This window comes from Dreissena polymorpha, chromosome 3, assembly GCF_020536995.1.
Source record: "Dreissena polymorpha isolate Duluth1 chromosome 3, UMN_Dpol_1.0, whole genome shotgun sequence".
NCBI lineage: Eukaryota > Metazoa > Mollusca > Bivalvia > Myida > Dreissenidae > Dreissena > Dreissena polymorpha.
Window position 1 is genome coordinate 87,041,560 of NC_068357.1, and position 21,760 is coordinate 87,063,319.

At 36.9% G+C, this 21,760-nt stretch overlaps 1 protein-coding gene across 2 annotated transcripts in view; it reads left to right on the forward strand.

Moving 5' to 3' along the window:
• LOC127875117 (TALPID3 protein-like) overlaps positions 1-21,760 on the forward strand; it is a 159,351-nt gene that overhangs the window by 97,432 nt on the left and 40,159 nt on the right. For both annotated transcript variants that reach the window (XM_052419939.1, XM_052419940.1), the window contains exons 14-21: positions 3,562-3,658; positions 8,152-8,199; positions 9,630-9,686; positions 12,372-12,592; positions 13,449-13,521; positions 14,392-14,646; positions 17,007-17,166; positions 18,098-18,208. In XM_052419939.1, coding sequence (XP_052275899.1) covers positions 3,562-3,658; positions 8,152-8,199; positions 9,630-9,686; positions 12,372-12,592; positions 13,449-13,521; positions 14,392-14,646; positions 17,007-17,166; positions 18,098-18,208 — 1,022 coding nt within the window. The remainder of the gene's footprint in view (positions 1-3,561; positions 3,659-8,151; positions 8,200-9,629; positions 9,687-12,371; positions 12,593-13,448; positions 13,522-14,391; positions 14,647-17,006; positions 17,167-18,097; positions 18,209-21,760) is intronic.

Below are 21,760 nucleotides of genomic sequence, written 5' to 3' on the forward strand. Positions count from 1 at the left end.
CTTGTTTCTTTGTAGGTATTTCTCGTCAAAAATAAACTCAGTGAATATTGTTTTTGTCAGTATTTCGTGTCAAATATAAACGAAGTGAAACTTGTTTCTTTGTTAGTATATGGTAATTGTTTTTAAAAAATTTACGCATAACACGTATTTATCCCGTAGTATTGCGCTGTGTACTGCACTATATGAAGGCTACTGAAGCCATATATTTTTATGCCCCCGAAGGAGGGCATATGGTGATCGAACTGTCCGTCCGTCTGTCCGTCACAGTTTGCGTTTAGGTTTCGAAAAATGCTCATAACTTCTATGTCGCTTCAGATAGCAATTTCATATTTGGCATGCATGTGTTTATGGACAAGACCTTTCCATACGCACACAAATTTTGACCCCTGTGACCTTGACCTTGAACTTAGGGTCCGCGTTTAGGTTTCGAAATATTCGTTTAGGTTTCGAAAAAAGTTATAACATCTATCAAGCGTTTATAGTCGGCATAAGTCATCCTATGGTGACAGCTCTTTTTTGCATTTAGTATGCCAATAAATCACATTGACTAAAGACTTTCCAAGTGCGATCGCTGGCATAGGATATGGCGATAAATTACAGTGCCCAAAGACATTTAACACTTGTGTATACTTATGTTGTTGTTGTTTTTTGAATAAATTTACTAACACATTACTGAACATTAACGGTTGACGTGTAAGCTTGTCGCAGTGCACGAAATGTGTCTAATTTCCTGGCGGAATGACATTATATATACTTTAGGACGAGAAATGAGAGTTTTGCGTGTAAGTTATCAGACACGTTTGGTTTTATAAGTATTGCGACACATGCTGCAAATTTTCGCTTAATGGGTCAAGGTCCCCCCGGGTACGGGGAAGTATAATTCAAAGTACCCGGGGTACTAGGAACTAGTACCCGGAAAAAATCGTATCCAAAATGTTTTGTACCCAATTTGGTTAAGTACCCAATTTTTTTTAGTATAGTACTCAAATTGTTTTTGTAACCAAAATGTTCGTACCCATTTTTGTTCGTACCCTATAATTTTTTCTAACCCACAATTGTCACACCCTAATGTTTTATGTATCCAAATTTGTATCGTACCAAAATTTATTTTTGGCATATTTTTTTCGTACCCAAAATTTTCGTAACAACATTTTTTTCAAAACCAAAATTTTCGTACCCACATTTTTTTCGTACCCAAAATTTTCATACGCAAATTTTTTTTGTCCCCATATGTGAAAAATGTGGGAACGAAAATTTTGGGAATTTACTAGGAACTAGTACCCGGAAAAAATCGTATCCAAAATGTTTTGTACCCAATTTGGTTAAGTACCCAATTTTTTTTAGTATAGTACTCAAATTGTTTTTGTAACCAAAATGTTCGTACCCATTTTTGTTCGTACCCTATAATTTTTTCTAACCCACAATTGTCACACCCTAATGTTTTATGTATCCAAATTTGTATCGTACCAAAATTTATTTTTGGCATATTTTTTTCGTACCCAAAATTTTCGTAACAACATTTTTTTCAAAACCAAAATTTTCGTACCCACATTTTTTTCGTACCCAAAATTTTCATACGCAAATTTTTTTTGTCCCCATATGTGAAAAATGTGGGAACGAAAATTTTGGGACGAAAACATTATACCAATAGTAAAATATGAGTACGAAAAAAATATGGGTATGAAAAAAAATTGGGTACAAAAATTGTTGGTAAGAAAAAATATGGGTACGAAAAAAAATTTGGGTAAGAAAAAATTATGCTGAAAAAAATTTGTTAAAGAAAAAAATTGGGTACCAAAATTGTGGGTAAGAAAAAAATGTGGGTACGAAAAAAAAAATTGGGTTTGGGGAAGTAGTACCCAGGGGGACCTTGACCCATCCAGCTAAACTTTCCTTATGTCTCTCGTTAGTCTCGTAAGCACATTATGCTTTTAGCTTGGACTAGAAAAACGTTCATATCTCGTAGTTATTAATCCACTATTTATTGGCTAAGATATAATCAGCATTTGAATGTCATGGTTGCGTTTTAAATGTGTGGACTCCACCAGTTGTTGGTGTGATTGAGGAACATCTGTGAATGTGGTTGCCGGTTATGATTCATAGAAATAATAGCCGAGTGCAAGTTGTGCGAAGGGACTATGGAATTGTGTGCACATACATGACATTTTTGGTAGTGGTTTTAAGGCACCTGGGAACAACTTGCCCATGGTGAGCCTTTTTGATTCCTTTATGCCGGTTAATAACATTTGCTATTACACAGGCCATATTTAGAACTTAAGTCATATCGTGTCGAACAAAGGTAACTCTGTCAAATTAAAGAAGAATAATTGCTGAAACTAGGTCAAAAGACTGTGAACACTCTAGACGCCATACTTATTGCCCAATCTTCATGAAATTTGGTCCGAACATGAGTCCCAATGATAGTTTGGCTAAGTTGGAAACTGGGTCATCTTGGGTCAAAAACAAGGCCTCTACATCAAGTTAAATGAAAAGTTTGTAAACACTTTAGACTCTCGCACATTTTTAAATATTCATGAAACATGTTAAATATTCTTAACAAATGATTTCTCACTCAAGAGAAATGTGGTTTATTTCGAACAACCTGCTGGCAATGAGGCTGAGCAGTGTTTGCTATTTAGCTTTAGTTAAAATATATGAACACTCAAGAAGTCACATTATTCACTTGCTCAAATCATTAAATGAATGTGGTCCGATTGAAAACATGGCTGAAATGTGTTGGGGTAGTTGCCCTTAAGTCTTTTGTGGAACCTTGGTAACGTTACCTGCTCAGAACACTTTTATTTCCTTAAAGTATCTGGTGAACACCTTGGCACCTGTAAGGTCTATTGTTTATATTAAAGAAAGTGTATGGTAGTTTTACCAACACACAAAGAAAGCAATAACAAAATGAGCGTTCTTAGTTTTATAAATAAATAGAAGTTTGAACTACTGTCCAAATTATAGCGTCACATAAGTTGAAAACCAAGAAAGAAAAAGTAAGCTGAAAAATAAAGAAAAAGTAGAGAAAACTGATAGAAAATTCCTGCTTATATAGAATATTCCTGCTTATTCCTGCTTTCAACAAAAGATGTGTCACACTTTCAAGTAGATATTCTAATATTTTAAACTTGAAAGTCATGGACAGATAGTACTAGATATTAAGCATAAAGAAACCCAGTGACTCAATGGAACTATTCCATTATCAAAGGCAGTGGTTTTCCATGTGAATAAGGAAATCTATTATAGCAAACCATATGAGCCTTGCTCTGTGAAAACAGGGTTTACTGCTAATGTATTTGGTGATACCACATTTCTGAATAGAGATCCTAATGGCACACTGCTAAATATACAACTTGTTGTCTTCCTCCTGAATATAGATCCTGATTTCTCACTTTTGTACATAAAACAAATAGTACAAGTATTACAATAAAAGGATGGAATATACATACAAAACCACTAAGAATAGAGTAACCAGAGACGATCTTTTTGTTGGCTGACTGTTTCAACATAAAAGAAGGCTTAATGTTCAGTCCCTTACATATATAATTGTTGTATTTGCAGGCCCCTGGATGCGTATGAGTCTCCCAATGTGAGGAAGGCGAAGCATCTCATAGAGGACCTTAACCACATCAAGAACCAAGTACAGGGCCTTGTGGAGGTATGTTGACACTGAGATGTGTGGCTTATGTGGGGTATGTGGATAAAGGGTCTTGTAGAGGTAGGGGCCATACTGGAACAAGAGGCTAATGTGGGTGTTCTGGATAAATGGGCCTTAAAAGAGGTAGGGGCCATACTGAAACAAGAAACTTATGTGGGTGTTCTGGATATAGAGGCATGTAGAGGAAGGGGACATACTGAAACAAGAGGTTTATGTTCAGGTTCTTGACACGGGGCCTAAAGAGGAAAGGGCCATACTTAAAAAAGAGGCTTTCTTGGGGTTCTGGATAAAGAGGATTGAAGTGGTAGGGGCCATACTGAACAAGAGGCTTATGTCAGTGTTCTTGATAAAGAGGCTTGTAGAAGTAGGGGCCATACTGCAACAACAGGCTGATGTGGGGGTTCTAGATAAAGGAGCTTGTATAGGAATGGACCATACTGACACAAGAGGATTATGTGGGGGTTCTGGTATGGTGAATGGGCTGATAGAGGAAGGAGTCTCTCTGAAAAATGGGGCTTATGTTTGGGTCCTTAGTTAAGGGTATTGTAGAGGTAGGGGCTACTTATAAACATGAGGCTTATGATTGGGGTTTGAGTGAATAGGCTTGTGAGGTAGAGCCTCGCAGCAACGTATTAAGAGGCTAAAATGAATTTTAATTTAAGGCAAATGCTAAGAGAACTGCTTAGATGATATGGAACTTTTGAGTTTGACCACAATTATTATTGTTTATTATATTGATGCAGGCGATATTCACACCATGCAACTATTTTATTTCTTGGTTTTAGTATTACATAATGATACACTTATCTTACCATCTTCATTACATTCAGTTTGTTAACGGGAGACATACAAAAATTTGAAATGTAAGCGATAGCTCTTTCTTCATTTAAGAAGTAAATCATACAAAAACGACAATTGAATGTATGAAGTATGGTCATGGTGTTGAATTTAATATCTAATCTACATAAACTCTTTCATTTTTTTGTGTTATGTTACCAGATTTATTACAAATGTGTAAACTTGACGGTAGAGCTCTTAAATATCTGTTATGTTATTTAAAATAAAACAAAATCATACTAGAATAAAACAGGTTTCTCAATGTTTTCTTTAAACTTTCATCATAAGAAATCTTAAAATATTTAAGATTTTTATAATTTAAAAATTTAGTGAGATCATTTTAACATTTGTATTAACTGCATCAAATTGAACATTTAAAAGTGAACTTTGTTACAAGTTTTCCAGCATTTTTTCACATATATATATTATCACCTTATGGCAAATTGTGAATTTTTATGCCCCCCTTCGAAGAAGAGGGGGTATATTGCTTTGCTCATGTCGGTCTGTCGGTCGGTCTGTCGGTCCGTCCACCAGGTGGTTGTCAGACGATAACTCAAGATCGCTTTGGCCAAGGATCATGAAACTTCATAGGTACATTGATCATGACTTGTAGATGACACCTATTGATTTTGAGGTAACTAGGTCAAAGGTCAAGGTCACGGTGACCAGAAATAGTAAAATGGTTTTTGAATGATAACTCAAGAACGCTTGGGCCTAGGATCATGAAACTTCATAGGTACATTGATCATGACTCGTAGATGACCCCTATTGATTTTGAGGTCACTAGGTCAAAGGTCAAGGTCACGGTGACCAGAAATAGTAAAATGGTTTTTGAATGATAACTCAAGAACGCATACGCCTAGGATCATGAAACTTCATGGGTAGATTGATCATGACTTGCAGATGATCCCTATTGATTTTGAGGTCACTAGGTCAAAGGTCAAGGTCACGGTGACCCGAAATAGTAAAATGGTTTTCGGATGATAACTTAAGAACGCATACGCCTAGGATCATGAAACTTCATAGGTAGGTTGATCATGACTCGCAGATGACCCCTATTGATTTTGAGGTCACTAGGTCAAAGGTCAAGGTCACGGTGACCCGAAATAGTAAAATCGTTTTCGGATGATAACTCAAGAACGCATACGCCTAGGATCATGAAACTTCACAGGTAGATTGATAATGACTTGCAGATGACCCCTATTGATTTTGAGGTCACAAGGTCAAAGGTCAAGGTCTCGGTGACCCGAAATAGTAAAATGATTTTCGGATGATAACTCAAGAACGATTTTGCCTAGGATCATGACACTTCATAGGTACATTGATTGTGACTCGCAGATGACCCCTATTGATTTTCAGGTCACTAGGTCAAAGGTCAAGGTCACAGTGACAAAAATCGTATTCACACAATGGCTGCCACTACACAGACAGCCCATATGGGGGGCATGCATGTTTTACAAACAGCCCTTGTTAATGAGCACTTCATGGCAGATGCTTATTATGCCAGAATATGAATCATCTTTGCTCTGTTAAAGGGGGTTTAATGCATATGTGTAAATTGTCGTCCAGATTAGCCTGTGCAGTCTGCACTTTCCGCCTAAACTGGAGTTTTGCTAAGAAGAGACTTTATTATAACAAAAAATATCATTTAGGCGGAAAGTGTCATCCCTGATAAGCCAGTGCAGACTTCACAGGCTAATCTGGGATGACACTTTACCCACATGCTTTAAACCCCCTTTTCTCAGAGCACGGCTCAAATAGATATTGGCAGTTCATTGTATTATACTCTCACAAGTTCTCTGTATAACTTGTGATGTAAATAGTAAATAGTTGTATGTAACTGCTAAATACTTTATCACACAAGAAAACAGACATTTTTTTGTTAGGGCATACTGAGATAATTTATCACAGTATTCATCATGAATTTAAGAAGATTGCTTCACATACTTGAACATGTTGATGGTGAATGTCCCTTTAAGGAAGCTTATAGAACTTTTGTCAGCTCAGTGTGCGAGAAAAGACTGGGGCTTGAAGGGGCTATGACAGTCAAAGTTCTGAACCTAAAACCAACCTTGTTCTGGGAAAACAGGGCTAAATGCACTTGCTTTAAGTGTTGTCCCAGATAAGCCTGTGCAGTCCTGACAGGCTTATCATGGACGATACTTACTGTTTTTAAAGGGAGTCTCTTCTTAGGGAAATCAAGTTCAGACGGAGAGTGTCGTCCCTGATTAGCCTGTGTATGCACACATTAAGCCCAGTTTTCCCAGATTGCGACCAAACGGGTTATAGCTTTACAGCATTAGTTTGACAATGCAGTTCTAGGACTATAAACATCATTAATTCATTACTTAATCTTGCCATCATGAATGAAAAGACTAGTTATAATGTCAAAAAGTTCTAGATTTACATATAATTTTTAATAGGTTTTTCAAATTGGAGTAAAATGAACTACATGCTATTTATTGTATGACATTTTCAGTATACTTGAATTTCAATTGTTCCAAGGATAGTTAATGTGTCCCTGTAGGCTGCAAGCCCATCTTTTTTAATTAGAAATTGGTAAAACTGTAATGAGTTTTGTATGTGCTGTCAATTATTTACAACCATTCTGAGAACACCATGGTTCATTTCTGAGAAATCCATGGTGTGACATATCAAGTGCACATACACGGAAGGCAAAAATGATTGCACGGATGAAAATGAAACATCATACTCCATTTTCTTCCTGTAAAATTGCCATAATGAAATAAAATACTGCAATTTTCCGGTGTCTTATTGTTTCGTAAGCAAATTATTAAGTCACTTTGATGGTTGTTATGGTGACAATTGTTACAGGATGGGTAAAATGCCTTCAGTCTCACAAGTTATGCAAGCATAAAATCGCCTGTTTACCAAGGAGGGATTTGCTCTGTAGCAACTGATTGTATGATTAATGGTGCTTTGATCATGAGGAATAATCTGCAGAAGATTTTTTAAAGGAGGACATATATTAGACTAGAGATAGGGCTTATTTGAAATTATTTGAAGTGATGATGAGCAGCCATTAGAAAAAAAATGTACTTTTAGAGAATAAATGAGTCTTACTTCTGGAAAACAGGGCTTGTTGCATGTGTAAATTGGCATTATATATGAGCATGTGCAGTCTGCACAGGCTCATCAGGGAAGTCACTTTCCACTTTTATGGTTTTTTTTGTGTACAGAAATCTCCTCAAAAAGAAAGACCAATGTGGGCGGAAAGTTTCGTCCCTGATTAGCCTGTGTGGACTGCACAGGCTTATCAAAGACGGGACTTGATGTGTATGCATTAACCCTTTTTTCCCTTATTTAGGCTCAAAAAAACAGAGTAAAGTTTATCAAGTGCAATATTTGCAATGGGTTAGTGTAACAGACCTTTCCTCAAATAATATTTACAGTAATTTTTCATCTGAAAAATTGTTATTTCGAAGTTTTTTCTTTGTCCTAATGTCTTCAAATTCAGTCAAATAATGATATTCTCAGGTTTTAATTTGCTTCTAGAAATACAAATTAATTACAATGTACTTTCCTGATTGGAAATGCTGACAAAGAAAACTTAAGGGAAAATCACTGTCTAAGAGGCTGACCATGTTAATATGTATTTCATGCTATATGAGTATACTGTCTATTTATAATTTCAGGATAAAGAGAATTACGCTGCAAGACATGACATAAAAGAGGTTGCCCATGTAAGTGGAATGTAGCCAAACCGGCCTGGTAATTGGTTATACCTCACTCACAAATAGAGTTGGTCACAGTCTGATCAGCGGACGACGTATTTAGATAGATAGATAGATAGATAGATTTATTTCGGCATAGGAAGCATATACACAGTTCACAACATAACATAGAATAAAATAATAAGCAATTATTAAAAACTATATCATGTACAATAAACTATGACATGCTCACCAAACCAAGGATAACACATAAAAGAGCAAGTCCTTATTTCCATTGTGGTCCTTATTATTGGTGGCATTACAAAAAGAGGCAGACCTTAAACATAACTATGTTGACCTTAAACATAACTATGTTCATAGTAAAATAATTATTTAATGAAATAAAAAATATATATCACCGTTCAAAAGAGATCAAACTAATTATCACAGTAGTGCTCAGAAAATATGACAGGAGCTGGAAACTAAGATCAATTGATAATGTTATTTTAACGTGCATCGGGCAGGCGCCTGGCTGATGATCGCACGGACACCGGGTCATTTTGTAGCATCGGGCGGTGTCCGGATACATAACTCTCACTTAAAATTTTACCCGACGTCAGGCCTGGGAAGGAATCGAATTACCTGACATTGAATTCATTGTATGTGTATCGGCAAAAATCAAGGTATTTCCCAGGGACATAAACATCGCCCGGTGACTGTCTGATTGCCGGAGGGCGTCCGGACGATGACTGCCGGAGGGGGGACGGAGCTCATCTTCATACACGTACAACAAATCTGATGTCGGGTGATCATCGGACAATCGTGGGTTGATTAACCGATCGTTTTTCAATCTCAACTCTATTCCTTGCCAGGCCCGATGTCCAGTGAAATGTTAAGTGAGACTTTAAGTTAATCGGGATGCCGCCCTAGGCGTCCAGTCGTCCCGATGCCTGGAGATCGGACACATGGGACGGCTACTGGATTATTTGTGACTGAGGCATTACATATTGAGTACAATTCTTGAAGGTTCTTGGTTGAGATTAGCTATAGAAGATGGCATAACTCTGATCTTGTTCTGTTGCTACTAGTTCATTATCTTCTCACTAAAGCTATCTTTAGAAACAAAGGGCAGAAACTGTGCTATTATTGTGCCATTTAATGATATTGATTTTTTACATCTTCAAAAACAAACTGCAAGTCGCAAATCTATCCTTAATATCTGGAATAGAATAGTGACTAAGCAATGCTAAATTTTGAGCTTTCAACTGAAATGAAAATTAATAGATAACATAAAAATACAGTAAATACCAATATGTTTACAGGGCATAGCGAAGCATTTTAATATGCAGAATCATCTGAAAATTTAAATTGTGCAAACTATAGACATAAAAAAATTATATCAAGATATGCAACATTTTCCATACATGCTAAAGTAATACATGTCAATTTGTGTTTTTTAGGACATGTCCAAGGCCAGTTTGGGCAGCCAGGGACCGTTCCCATTGGATAACTACCTGGTAATTTGAAAAAGAACTGTAAATGATTTCTTGAAATGTTAAATATGAACAAGATTTAATTTGCTTACTTAAACTGTCACATTGGGTTATTGTCATAGAGGTGTTATATTGTCTAAGACACATGATGGGAAAACTGGACTTAATGCATGGCGTTAAATGTCTTCCAAAATTAGCCTACCTGGCAATAAGTGGGCAAAGACTAATTTAGGGATGACAATTTCTGCATAGACTGGATTTATGTACAGAAGAGACTTCCTTTAAACAAATTATTCGATTAAAGCATGAAGTGTTGTCCCTGATTAGCCAGTGCTGAATGCACAGGCTAATCTTGGATGACAATTTAGTCACATGGATTAAGCCCAGTTTTTTGCAGAATGAGGCTCATATCTTTGTTATTAGAATGGTTGTATAAAATGCAATCAATTCACTCCATAAACATTTTACCACTTAGATATGTATTTTGACGCATTTGTAGTCCCTTAGAAAGTTAAATTTAATTAAAGACATTTCTTACTTACAAGTTTTAAATGCTTCTTATCCAACCCTTAGTTACTAATGAGCAGCAAACAGCATAAAAATTGAACAGACTGCGAGTTACTCGCAGGCTTTTCTGGTTTTATGCTGGTTGCAAAAGCCATTTTATCTTCACTTCTTATGGGACAAAGGGTTAAATCTTCTCCATGTTATTTTACATGTATAATAAAATAAACTTGACCCGCTTTTAAAAGTTTCAAATTTTAAATGTTCAATCGTCTATTATGTACATGAAGAAAAAAAAGTTAGTAATAAACCAACTGTATTTATTATTAATTTGATAAATGTGCGGTTACATATGATGACTCATTATTCACTTTTTTTGGCTGTAAATAACAAGTATAAAAGCTTCCCTGTTTTGTGTTCACTGTCATATGTTGAAGATGTCTTCAGATTTATGGACATCATTTTGTGACATGTTCAGTCTCCCAAAATTCTTGACAGCTGTACACTTTAGGCCTGATGTATTTAACGTAGAAGGTTTAAATCTGGAATATGTTGTTTGCCTGTTTTATGGGCTTGTGCACATCATCAATCTCATGTTTTATTTTTTACAAACTGTTTATTTAAATTTGTCCTGGTAGTACACCTGAAAGGCGGTCTTCAACCATTGAACTATAATAAGCAGTCATAACTTTTAATCACTTTCCCATTTATTGCAATAGCAGCTTAAAGATTTTCATGAAATAAATTGAGAAAAGTCTGTCACACCAGGATGGAACTGTGGGCACCAGGGTAATAACCTGTAGCTTTAGTCGCAAGGCTATAGCACCAGTTGAATCTGTTAACCCTTTCAGCGCTGGAACCGAATTTTAAAGTCCTTTGCAAACAGTTTGGATCCAGATGAGACGCAACAGAACATGATATTCTGATAGTATTCTTCGAAAAAAAAAACGAAGAAAATGCTAATTTTAGAAATTCAGCAGACGACAAATTTCCCAGACTACAAATTTCCCAGCATGCAAAGGGTTAAGCTCAGTAGAGTTTTCATCGCCTGCTTCTTTTTATACATACTGCACGATTGGCGTCAGACCTTATTAGTTTAAATACGGACATACTTTGAATTCCAAATTGTTTTTGTTTTTCCAGAATTCTTTTTTAGATTTCTTCAACAGACGCAACAGACATTATTAAACATTTGTCAGCAAATACAAGTGAAAATTGTACAGTAACCAACTATTATTTGCACAACTTTCAAAAAACACCAACACATTAAATAAACAATATGGAAGCTTTACCCTTTACCCCTTATAAATACATTTTTTTGCATTTGTAGTCCCTAAGTAAATTACATTTAATTAAAGACCTTTCTTACTAGATTCAAGTTTTAACGTCTTCATTTCCAACCCTTAGATACTGATGATCAGCAAACAGCATAAAACCTGAACAGACTGCGAGTTACTCAAAGGCTGTTCTGGTTTTATGCTGTTTGCATATAGTCATTTTCACTTTGCTTCTGAGAGGGAAAGGTTTAAATAAACAATATGGAAGCTTAATCATGGTATATCAGATGCACCTCTTGTATGTTTCTGGAAGTAACCATTTATAGCTTGCAACATTTGGTTGTTTCCTGCAGTTCAAGTAATAAAAGAGAAGCTGACTTTTTTATCCAAAATTACTATTTCTAATTTCTTTCTGTAGATATCTATGGGCTTTTGTTATTCATCACTGTACTCCGAATCGATATTCAAATTAGGAACACATGTTTGGCTAAAGTGAATCCATTTACAGGCAAATTTATGTAATTTGTATTCACTTGCATGCGGCTGGTCATTATTTTAGGATTACATGAAGAAATTCTTTTGATCTGGACTTTAATTAAGCCAATAAGAGTCAGTCACTTCTTATTTAAAATTAATTGTATAAATGTGTTTCATAGTTTTGAAAAGCTAAAATGTATATTTTGCAGAGTGTATTTTTATTTAAAAGATAAATTCTGCATTGTGATAGTTACAAAATATTTCATTTTATATACATTCACTGTTTTAAATTTTAACTATATTTTGCATTTTACTTATTACTAGTATCTTTTTAGTTTCTGATTTTAAGCTTTCATCTAAAGAAAATATATTAAACCCAGTGTCATATTATTGGTTAATTTCTAGCGGACTACTTCACCTGTCAAATGTCTTATATTTTTGCTTTTTTCAGCAAATGCCCGCACAGGGGCCTACCACACCTTACAAATCTCTGCCAGACCTCTCCTTTAGCCATTTCAATGCCCCTGTGCATCCAGGATTCAAGGAGGCAGAAAGTATCTTGAGACAGGTTCAACAAAACCGCGGCTTTCTGGAGTCAAACTTCGAAGCAGTGATGAGAGCTCAACAAGAGGTTGAGGTCTACAGCATGCTTGAGGCAGTCTACAATGATAGGTTAGAGTTCACCAAAAGTCTTGCTTTGTGTAAGATTTGCCCTTTCAGAGTAGTATTGGGTAAGAGCAATCCCCTTCAACCATACATCCTTTGGTTGTACATGTCTGCTTTGTCTTTATTGTCATTGAGACTGTGTATAAAGGGTGAGTCAAGTTACACAAGGTCAAGGTCACACTTCAAAGTCAATGTTTGAACAGCCATTTTAATGTCTGCTTCATATATCAATTAACTTTTCAAACTCTGCTCAAATGTTAGGGTAATTGAGATGAATTGAAGAAGGCGTATGTCTGTCTTACCGACTCATGGTCAAGTTTCCATCAGTAGGTGAACATTCCAACAGGTTTTGATTTTACAAAATTTGCAAGGTCTTGCAATCAAACTTAGGAATATATAACCTGATACATAAATATTTTGCAGTTTCCATGGACAATTAGCAGCAAATCTCTCATCTCTCAGACCTTACTAGGAATTTTCAGTGGAGAACTGTTGCAATTTAACAATACTATTTAAAAAAAGTTCAGCAATATAACCTGCAAAGTTTTGTCTTAGTGGCTTTGGTTTCTTAGAATTATTGATTAAATGAGTCGCGTTCTGAGAAAGCTGGGCTTAATGCATGTGCGTAAAGTGTTGTCCCAGATAAGCCTGTGCAGTCCGCACAGGCTAATCAGGGACGACACTTTCCGCCTAAATTGGATTTTTGCTAAAAAGAGACTTCATTTAAACGAAAAATGTCATAAAAGCGGAAAGTGTTGTCCCTGATTAGCCTGTGCGGACTGCACAGGCTAATCTTGGACGATACTTTACGCACATGCATTATGCCCAGTTTTCTCAGAACACGACGCAAATTTTTTTTCAGTACTGATCATGAGAAAGCGCGTATCAAAAACATGGTGGACAAAAGTATCCAGAAGTTGCGGCGAGAAGTTGAGGTGATTATCTCCCTTGATGAATTTCGAATGCATAATAATTGAGCCACGCTCTGGGTAAATGGGGCGTAAAGAACGTGCGTTAAGTGTTGTCCCAGATTAACCTGTGTAATCTACACAGGCTAATCAGGGACAACAATTCTGCTTTTATGGTATTTTGTGTTTAAAAGAAGACTATTCTAAGCTAAAATCTTATATATGCAGAAAGAGTTCTCCCTGATTAGCTTGCATGGACGACACAGGCTTATCTGAGATGACACTACCCATGTGCAATAAGCCTATTTTTCCCAGAGCCAGGCTCAAATGATTGCAACTGTTTTTTTGTTTTTTTTTATTTAAGATTTATCTCTTGACATCAATGCATGTAAGTTTATGTAGTTTTTGATTGACTCAAATGAACATGAAAATGAAAACATCAAATATGTGGTGTTTGTCTTTTGAATTAGGACAAAATGTCCATAAATTGAATTCAATTGAATATGCAGTTATTGTTTTTGTGTTCATGGCCTATTTAGAACTTCAAATAAAATCTAATAAAACAATTCTTCTGAATTATAATATTAAAAATGTGCCTCCCTCTTAAGACAACAACAGGAATGTATCTGCGTAAAGCGTAATCCCAGTCAACCATGTGCATTGCATTCAGGGTAATAATGGACAAAACTTCCCGCCTTTTTTCGGCTAAAGGAAGTCTCTTCTTGGTGAAAATCCAGTTAAGGCAGAAAGTGTCGTCCCTAATTAGTCTGTGCATACTGCACAGGCTAATCTTGAACAACACTTAATGCACATGCATTAAGCCCTTTGTTTCCTCAGAGGTAGGCTTACATATAGAAATAAAGACTTCAGACACGTCAAACAATTTTTTCTTTGCAGCGTGAAGTGACAGATGCCGTTGTCATATCCGAAATTCACAAGAAAGCTTCAAGTAATGTACCGGGAGCTGTTAAAATTCCGGAACCGGCTCCAGCCCCCAAAGCGGGCCCTAAGTATGGAATAAGGGGTCGTCTGCAACAGGCCCAAACGGAGGTGAAAGTGGAACCAAAGAAGTCAGCGCCCACAAAGCGGGTCGGGGCAGCTGGATCTGGGAAGGAATCTGTCCACCAGAGATTGTCCAGGCCACCCGTAAAAGTGTGTCTCAATCTTTATTAGAAATATATTAGCCTCGCACTGGGAAAATTGGGTTCAATGCATGTGCTTAAAGTGTTGTCCCACATTAGCCTGTTCAGTTTGCACAATGCTAATTAAGGAAGACACTTTCCTCCTTGACTGGATTTTCATTTACAAGAGACTAACTTCCATATATGTGGAAAGTGTTATCCCTGATAAGCATGTGTAGACTGCACTGGCTAGTCTGGAACAACACTTTATGTACATGCATTCAGCCCAGTTTTCCCAGAAAAAAGGCTAATATATATATTTATTAATAATCAGAAAAAGAAAATAAATAAAAAATGTTTTTTCAGTATTATCTGCTCAATGGCATTGAAGTTAATATCAATTGAGCCATATAAACGAGTCAAAATTTGTTCTGTTTTAAGGTTCACATATCATTCCTTGTAATAGTATATGATAGGTTTTGACAAGAATATAGAAAAATCCTCAAAAGTATAACAAAATGAAAAAATAATGATCTTTGCTGGTTTTAATTGTTGAAATGGATTTAGTTTTTCTTTTCCCAATGATTCGAAAATAGCAAGGCATGCTTCTGAAATTTTAGATTACCATGGACTTGTTTGGAAACAATTTAAAGCCTGAAATATGTACTAGTATATGCCTGTATTAAAAAAAAAAGAAATTAATTAGACTATTAGTCTAAACAATAGTGTATTTATGTTTAAGGCTATGCAATTAAAAAATGTTTGACATGACCAAAAAACTATCGCACACACACAAATCAATAAGGTGACTTATAAGTAATTTACTGATTTAACAATACAGTACTTAAATAAAGACATTCATAATATAATTAACTGTTTTGTTAGAACAATGCAAATGTTCATAATCTGGCTTTAAAATGTATAATTCATTTGTGTAGTCATTCTTTATATGTTGTGAACTATATATCAATTTAACTTATTGAAACAATACGCGTCCAAGTAGAAAAGGTCTGAGTATTTTTTATGCTATTCTTGGTTCTGCCCTCCCCATTCTAGAAGAATTCGAAATCACCCCACACAAAAAACTCCAAAGTACTGGTTTTACCCAGGAACTGTACTTGATATTTTCTCAGTTCGCCTAAGATGTTCTTCGCAATTTGGAAATGAAAATATACATGTTTAAAGTAATGAGCCCCTCCCTTTGAAAATAGGACTGAATGCAGGTGAGTAAAATATCGTGCAAGATAAGCATAGGCACATTGTGCAGTCTGCACAGGCTAATCAGGGACTAAGTGTCCTTTTTATGCCTCCCTTCGAAGAAGAGGGGGTATATTGTTTTGCACATGTCGGTCGGTCCGTCCGTCGGTCCGTCGGTCTGTCCACCGAATGGTTTCTGGATGATAACTCATGAACGCTTATGCCAAGAATCATGAAACTTCATAAGTACATTGATCATGACTTGCAGATGACCCCTATTGATTTTCAGGTCACTAGGTCAAAGGTCAAGGTCACGGTGACTCGACACAGAAAAATGGTTTCCGGATAATAACTCAAGAACGCTTACGCCTAGGATCATGAAACTTCATAGGTACATTGATCATGACTCGCAGATGACCCCTATTGATTTTCAGGTCACTATGGCAAAAGTCAAGGTCACAGTGACTCTAACCAGTAAAATGGTTTCCAGATGATAACTCAAGAACGCTTACGCCTAGGATCATGAAACTTCATAAGTACATTGATCAAGACTGGCAGATAAAGCCTATTGATTTTCAGGTCACTAGGTCAAAGGTCAAGGTCACGGTGACTCGAACCAGTAAAATGGTTTCTGGATGATAACTCAAGAACACGTAAGCCTAGGATCATGAAACTTAATAGGTACATTGATCATGACTTGCAGATGAACCCTATTGATTTTCAGGTCACTAGGTCAAAGGTCAAGGTCACGGTGACTTAACCAGTAAAATGGTTTCCGGCTGATAACTCAAGAACGCTTACGTAGGATCATGAAACTTCATAGGTACATTGATCATGACTCGCAGATGACCCCTATTGATTTTCAGGTCACTAGGTCAAAGGTCAAGGTCACAGTGACAAAAAACGTAATCACACAATGGCTGCCACTACAACTGACAGCCCATTTGGGGGGCATGCATGTTTTACAAACAGCCCTTGTTTATAGCAATTTTTGTTTAAAGGAATTTTCTTCTGAACAAAATCCTGTGCAGGAAGAAAGAGTCATCTCTAATAAGCCTGTGCAGACTTCACAGGCTTATCTGGAACCTTTCTTTAGGCACATGCATAAAGCCAGAATTTTCCAGAGCGGGGTTTACTGCTCTGCATGCCACATTTTGGTACTAAGTTAATGTAAACCTATGCGTCTTTCTGCAGAAACCAAAGTCAGTACTTACAGAGGATGAGATGACAAGGGTTTATGGGAAGGCCACATACCAAAAAGGGAGGACAACTGTGAAGGATCCCTACCTGCACTTCCAGAATACGTCCAAACATAAGCCCGCTAGACAACCACCGCCACCTGCTCGGGATCAAGGTGCATTGATAGGATGTTTTTAATTTAAGCTCATTATTATTGTGGCCTTTCTCTGGGAAAACTGTGCTTAATGAATGTGCGTAAAGTGTCATCCCAGATTAGCCTTTTCAGTCTGCACAGGCTAATCAGGAACAACAGTTTCTGCCTTAATTGAATTTTTGGTACAAAGAGTCTTACTTTAAAGAGATCTTTTCACGCTTTGGTAAATTGACAAAATTGAAAAAAGTTGTTTCAGATTCGTAAGTTTTCGTTTTAGTTATGATATTTGTGAGGAAACAGTAATACTGAACATTAACCATGCTCTAATATAGCCATTATATGCATCTTTTGACGATTTTAAAACCTAAAAATTATAAAGCCTTGCAACGCGAAACTATTGAATAATTTGGAGAGTTCTGTTTTTGTCGTTAAATTTTGTGAAACTACGAAGATTGCTTATACAAGGTATAAAATACGTCAAGAATGTGTACTCGGCGGAATAGCTCAGTAGGCTAAAGCGTTTTTACTTCAGGACTCTGGCAGGACTCCAGGGGTCACTGGTTTGAAACCTGCTCCGGGCAATGTTCTTTTCCTTTTTTAAATTTTTTTCTTGATTTTTTACTGGAGCTTTTATGATCCAATGTTTACATTTATCAATATAAAGCATTTAATGAATAAGTTTAAAAAATGCCAAAATCTGTGAAAAGGCCCCTTTAAATGAAAAATTCCAGATAAGAGGAAAGTGTTTTCCTTTATTAGCCAATGCAGACTGCAAAGTCTAATCCGGGACAACACTTTAAGCGCAGTTTTTACAGAACAAGGATCATGTAATAAAAATGTTCTCATGTAGTAAAACCACTTAGTGCAGGATCTTGGACTATAAATGATCACAAAACAGTTCATATTGTCTGTACTTAATATTCACATGTCTGTAAGTTTTCCTTATTTTCAGGCAAGGAGCTGATGTCATCCAAGACACAGACCTCTGGTGGAGGAGTGAAGCAGTTTTACTTTAACCCTGCCACTGGGATGTACATTCCTATTGCAAATACTGCACATCTGGGTAAGATTCCCATGGCTTATACTACACATGTAGGTTTTGTTCCCACTGCAAATTCTAAGTAGTATTCACAAAGCTAATACTAAATAAAAAGGAATGGTTCTGCTAACAAAGACTACACAAATGGCTGTGAATTCCAACAAATAAGTTTCACTCGCATGGCAAATTGTACACATGAAGTTATATACCAATTGCAAATTCTACACTGTAAGGTTATATTTCATATTCTACGTTATATTCCAATTGTTAATACTTAATTTCCATAACTCATATTACACATATAGTTATATTATCATGGCAACTCCTACACATAAACTTTACTTAATATTTCATATTGCAACTTCTACACATATACTGTACATGTTATTCCTGTAGCAAAACATACACATATACAATACTCAATACTCATATTGCCAACTACTGCACATTTACTGTACGGAATATTCCCATAGCAACTCCTACACATATACTGTACTTCATATTCCACATTGCAAATACGGTACTATAACTATACTGTACGTAATACTCATATTGCACATGAACACAAGTACATTTCTTATTGCAATAATGCAAGTTTGATAAGGCTATGTACCTTTAACAGAGTTAGTGACCGTGTGCTGATTCAAGCAATCATACACAACTGGTCATACACAACCAATCATTCACAACAGGTCATACACAACCAGTCAAACACCACAGGTCATACACAACAGGTCATACACAACCAGTCAAACACAACAGGTCATACACATCCAGTCAAACACAACAGGTCATACACAACCAGTCATAGACAACCAATAATACACAGTCAGTCATACACAACCTATTATTCACAGCTGTCAAACACAACCAATCATTCACAACCTGTCATACATAACCAATCATACACAACTGGTCATACACAACCTGTCATACACAACCAGTCATACACAACCAATCATTCACCACCCGTCATACACAACCTTTTATTTACAACTGTCAAACACAACCAATCATTCACAACCCATCATACACAACCAATCATACACAACCAGTCATACACAACCTTTCATACACAACCTGTCATACACAGCCAGTCATACACAGCCAGTCATACACAACCTATCATACACAACTGGTCATACACAACTGGTCATACACAACCTGTCATACACAACCAGTCATACACAACCAATCATACACAACTGGTCATACACAACCGGTCATACACAACCAGTCACTCACAACCAGTCATACACAACCAATCATACACAACTGGTCATACACAACCAGTCATACACAACCAATCTTCACAACCTGTCATACACAGCCAGTCATACACAACCTATCATACACAACTGGTCATACACAACTGGTCATACACAACCTGTCATACACAACCAGTCATACACAACCAATCATACACAACTGGTCATACACAACCGGTCATACACAACCAGTCACTCACAACCAGTCATACACAACCAATCATACACAACTGGTCATACACAACCAGTCATCACAACCTGTCATACACAACCAGTCATACACAACCAATCATACACAACTGGTCATCAAACCTGTCATACACAACCAGTCATACACAACCTGTCATACACAACCGGTCATACACAACTGGTCATACACAACGAATCATGCACAACCAATCATACACAACCGGTCATACATAACCTGTCATACAAAACCAGTCATACACAACCAATCATTCACAACTCATCATACACAACCAATCATACATAACCAATCATACACAACCAATCATACACAACCTGTCATACACACCCAATCATACACAACTGGTCATACACAACATGTCATACACAACTGGTCATACAAAACCTGTCATACACAACCAATCATACACAACTGGTCATACACAACCCATCATACACAACCAATCATACACAACCCATCTTTCACAACCTTTAATACACAACTGGTCATACGCAACTGGTCATACACAACCAATCAACACAACCAATCATACACAACCGGTCATACATAACCTGTCATACAAAACCAGTCATACACAACCAATCATACACAACCCGTCATACACAACCGGTCATAAACAGCCAGATATACACAATCTATGAAACACAACCAATCATACACAACCTGTATTACACAACCAGTCATACTCAGCCAGTCATACACAACCTATTATACACAACCAATCATACACAACTCATCATACACAACCAATCATACACAACCCATCATACACAACCCATCATACACAACCAATCATACACAACAGGTCATACACAACAGGTCATTCACAACCAGTCATACACAACCTGTCATGCACAACTGGTCATACACAACCTATTATACACAACAGGTCATACACAACCGGTCATACACAACCAATCATACACAACCTGCCATACACAACCTATTATACACAACAGGTCATACACAACCAATCATACACAACAGGTCATACACAACCGGTCATACACAACCAGACATACACATTCAATCATTCACAACCCATCATACACAACCCATCATACACAACCAATCATACACAACCTGTCATACACAACCTGTCATACACAACCTGTCATACACAACCTATTATACACAACCCATCATACACAACCAATCATACACAACAAGTCATGCACAACCAGTCTTACACAACCTGTCATACACAACCGGTCTTACACTTCCAGTCATACACAACCAGTCTTACACATTCAACCATTCACAACCCGTCATACACAACCAATCATACACAACCCATCTTACACAACCAATCATACACAACAGGTCATACACAACCTGTCATACACAACTGGTCTTACACAACTGGTCATACACAACTGGTCATACACAACTGGTCATACACAGCCAGTCATTAACAACCTGTTTTACACAACCTGTTTTACACAACCTGTCATACACAACCTGTCATACACAGCCAGTCATACACAACCTATTAATACACAACCAATCATTCACAACAGGACATACACAACCGGTCATACACAACCGGTCATACACTACCAGTCATACACAACCAGTCATACACATTCAATCATTCACAATCCTTCATACACAACCTATTATTCACAACTGTCAAACACAACCAACATTCACAACCTGGACACACACAACCAATCATAAACAACTGGTTATACACAACCTGTTATACACAACCGGTCAAACACAACCCATCACACACAACCTATTATACACAACCAATCATCCACAACCTATTATACACAACCAGTCATACACAACTGGTCATACACAACCAATCATACACAACTGGTCATACACAACCGGTCATACACAACCTGTCATACACAGCCTGTCATACACAGCCAGTCATACACAACCTTTTATACACAACCAGTCATACACTACTGGTCATACACAACCAATCATGCACAACTGGTCATACACAACCGGTCATACACAACCCATCATACACAACCAATTATACACAACTGGTCATACACAACCCATCATACACAACCCATCATACACAACCAGTCATACACAACCTGTCATACACAACCAGTCATTCACAACCTGTCATAC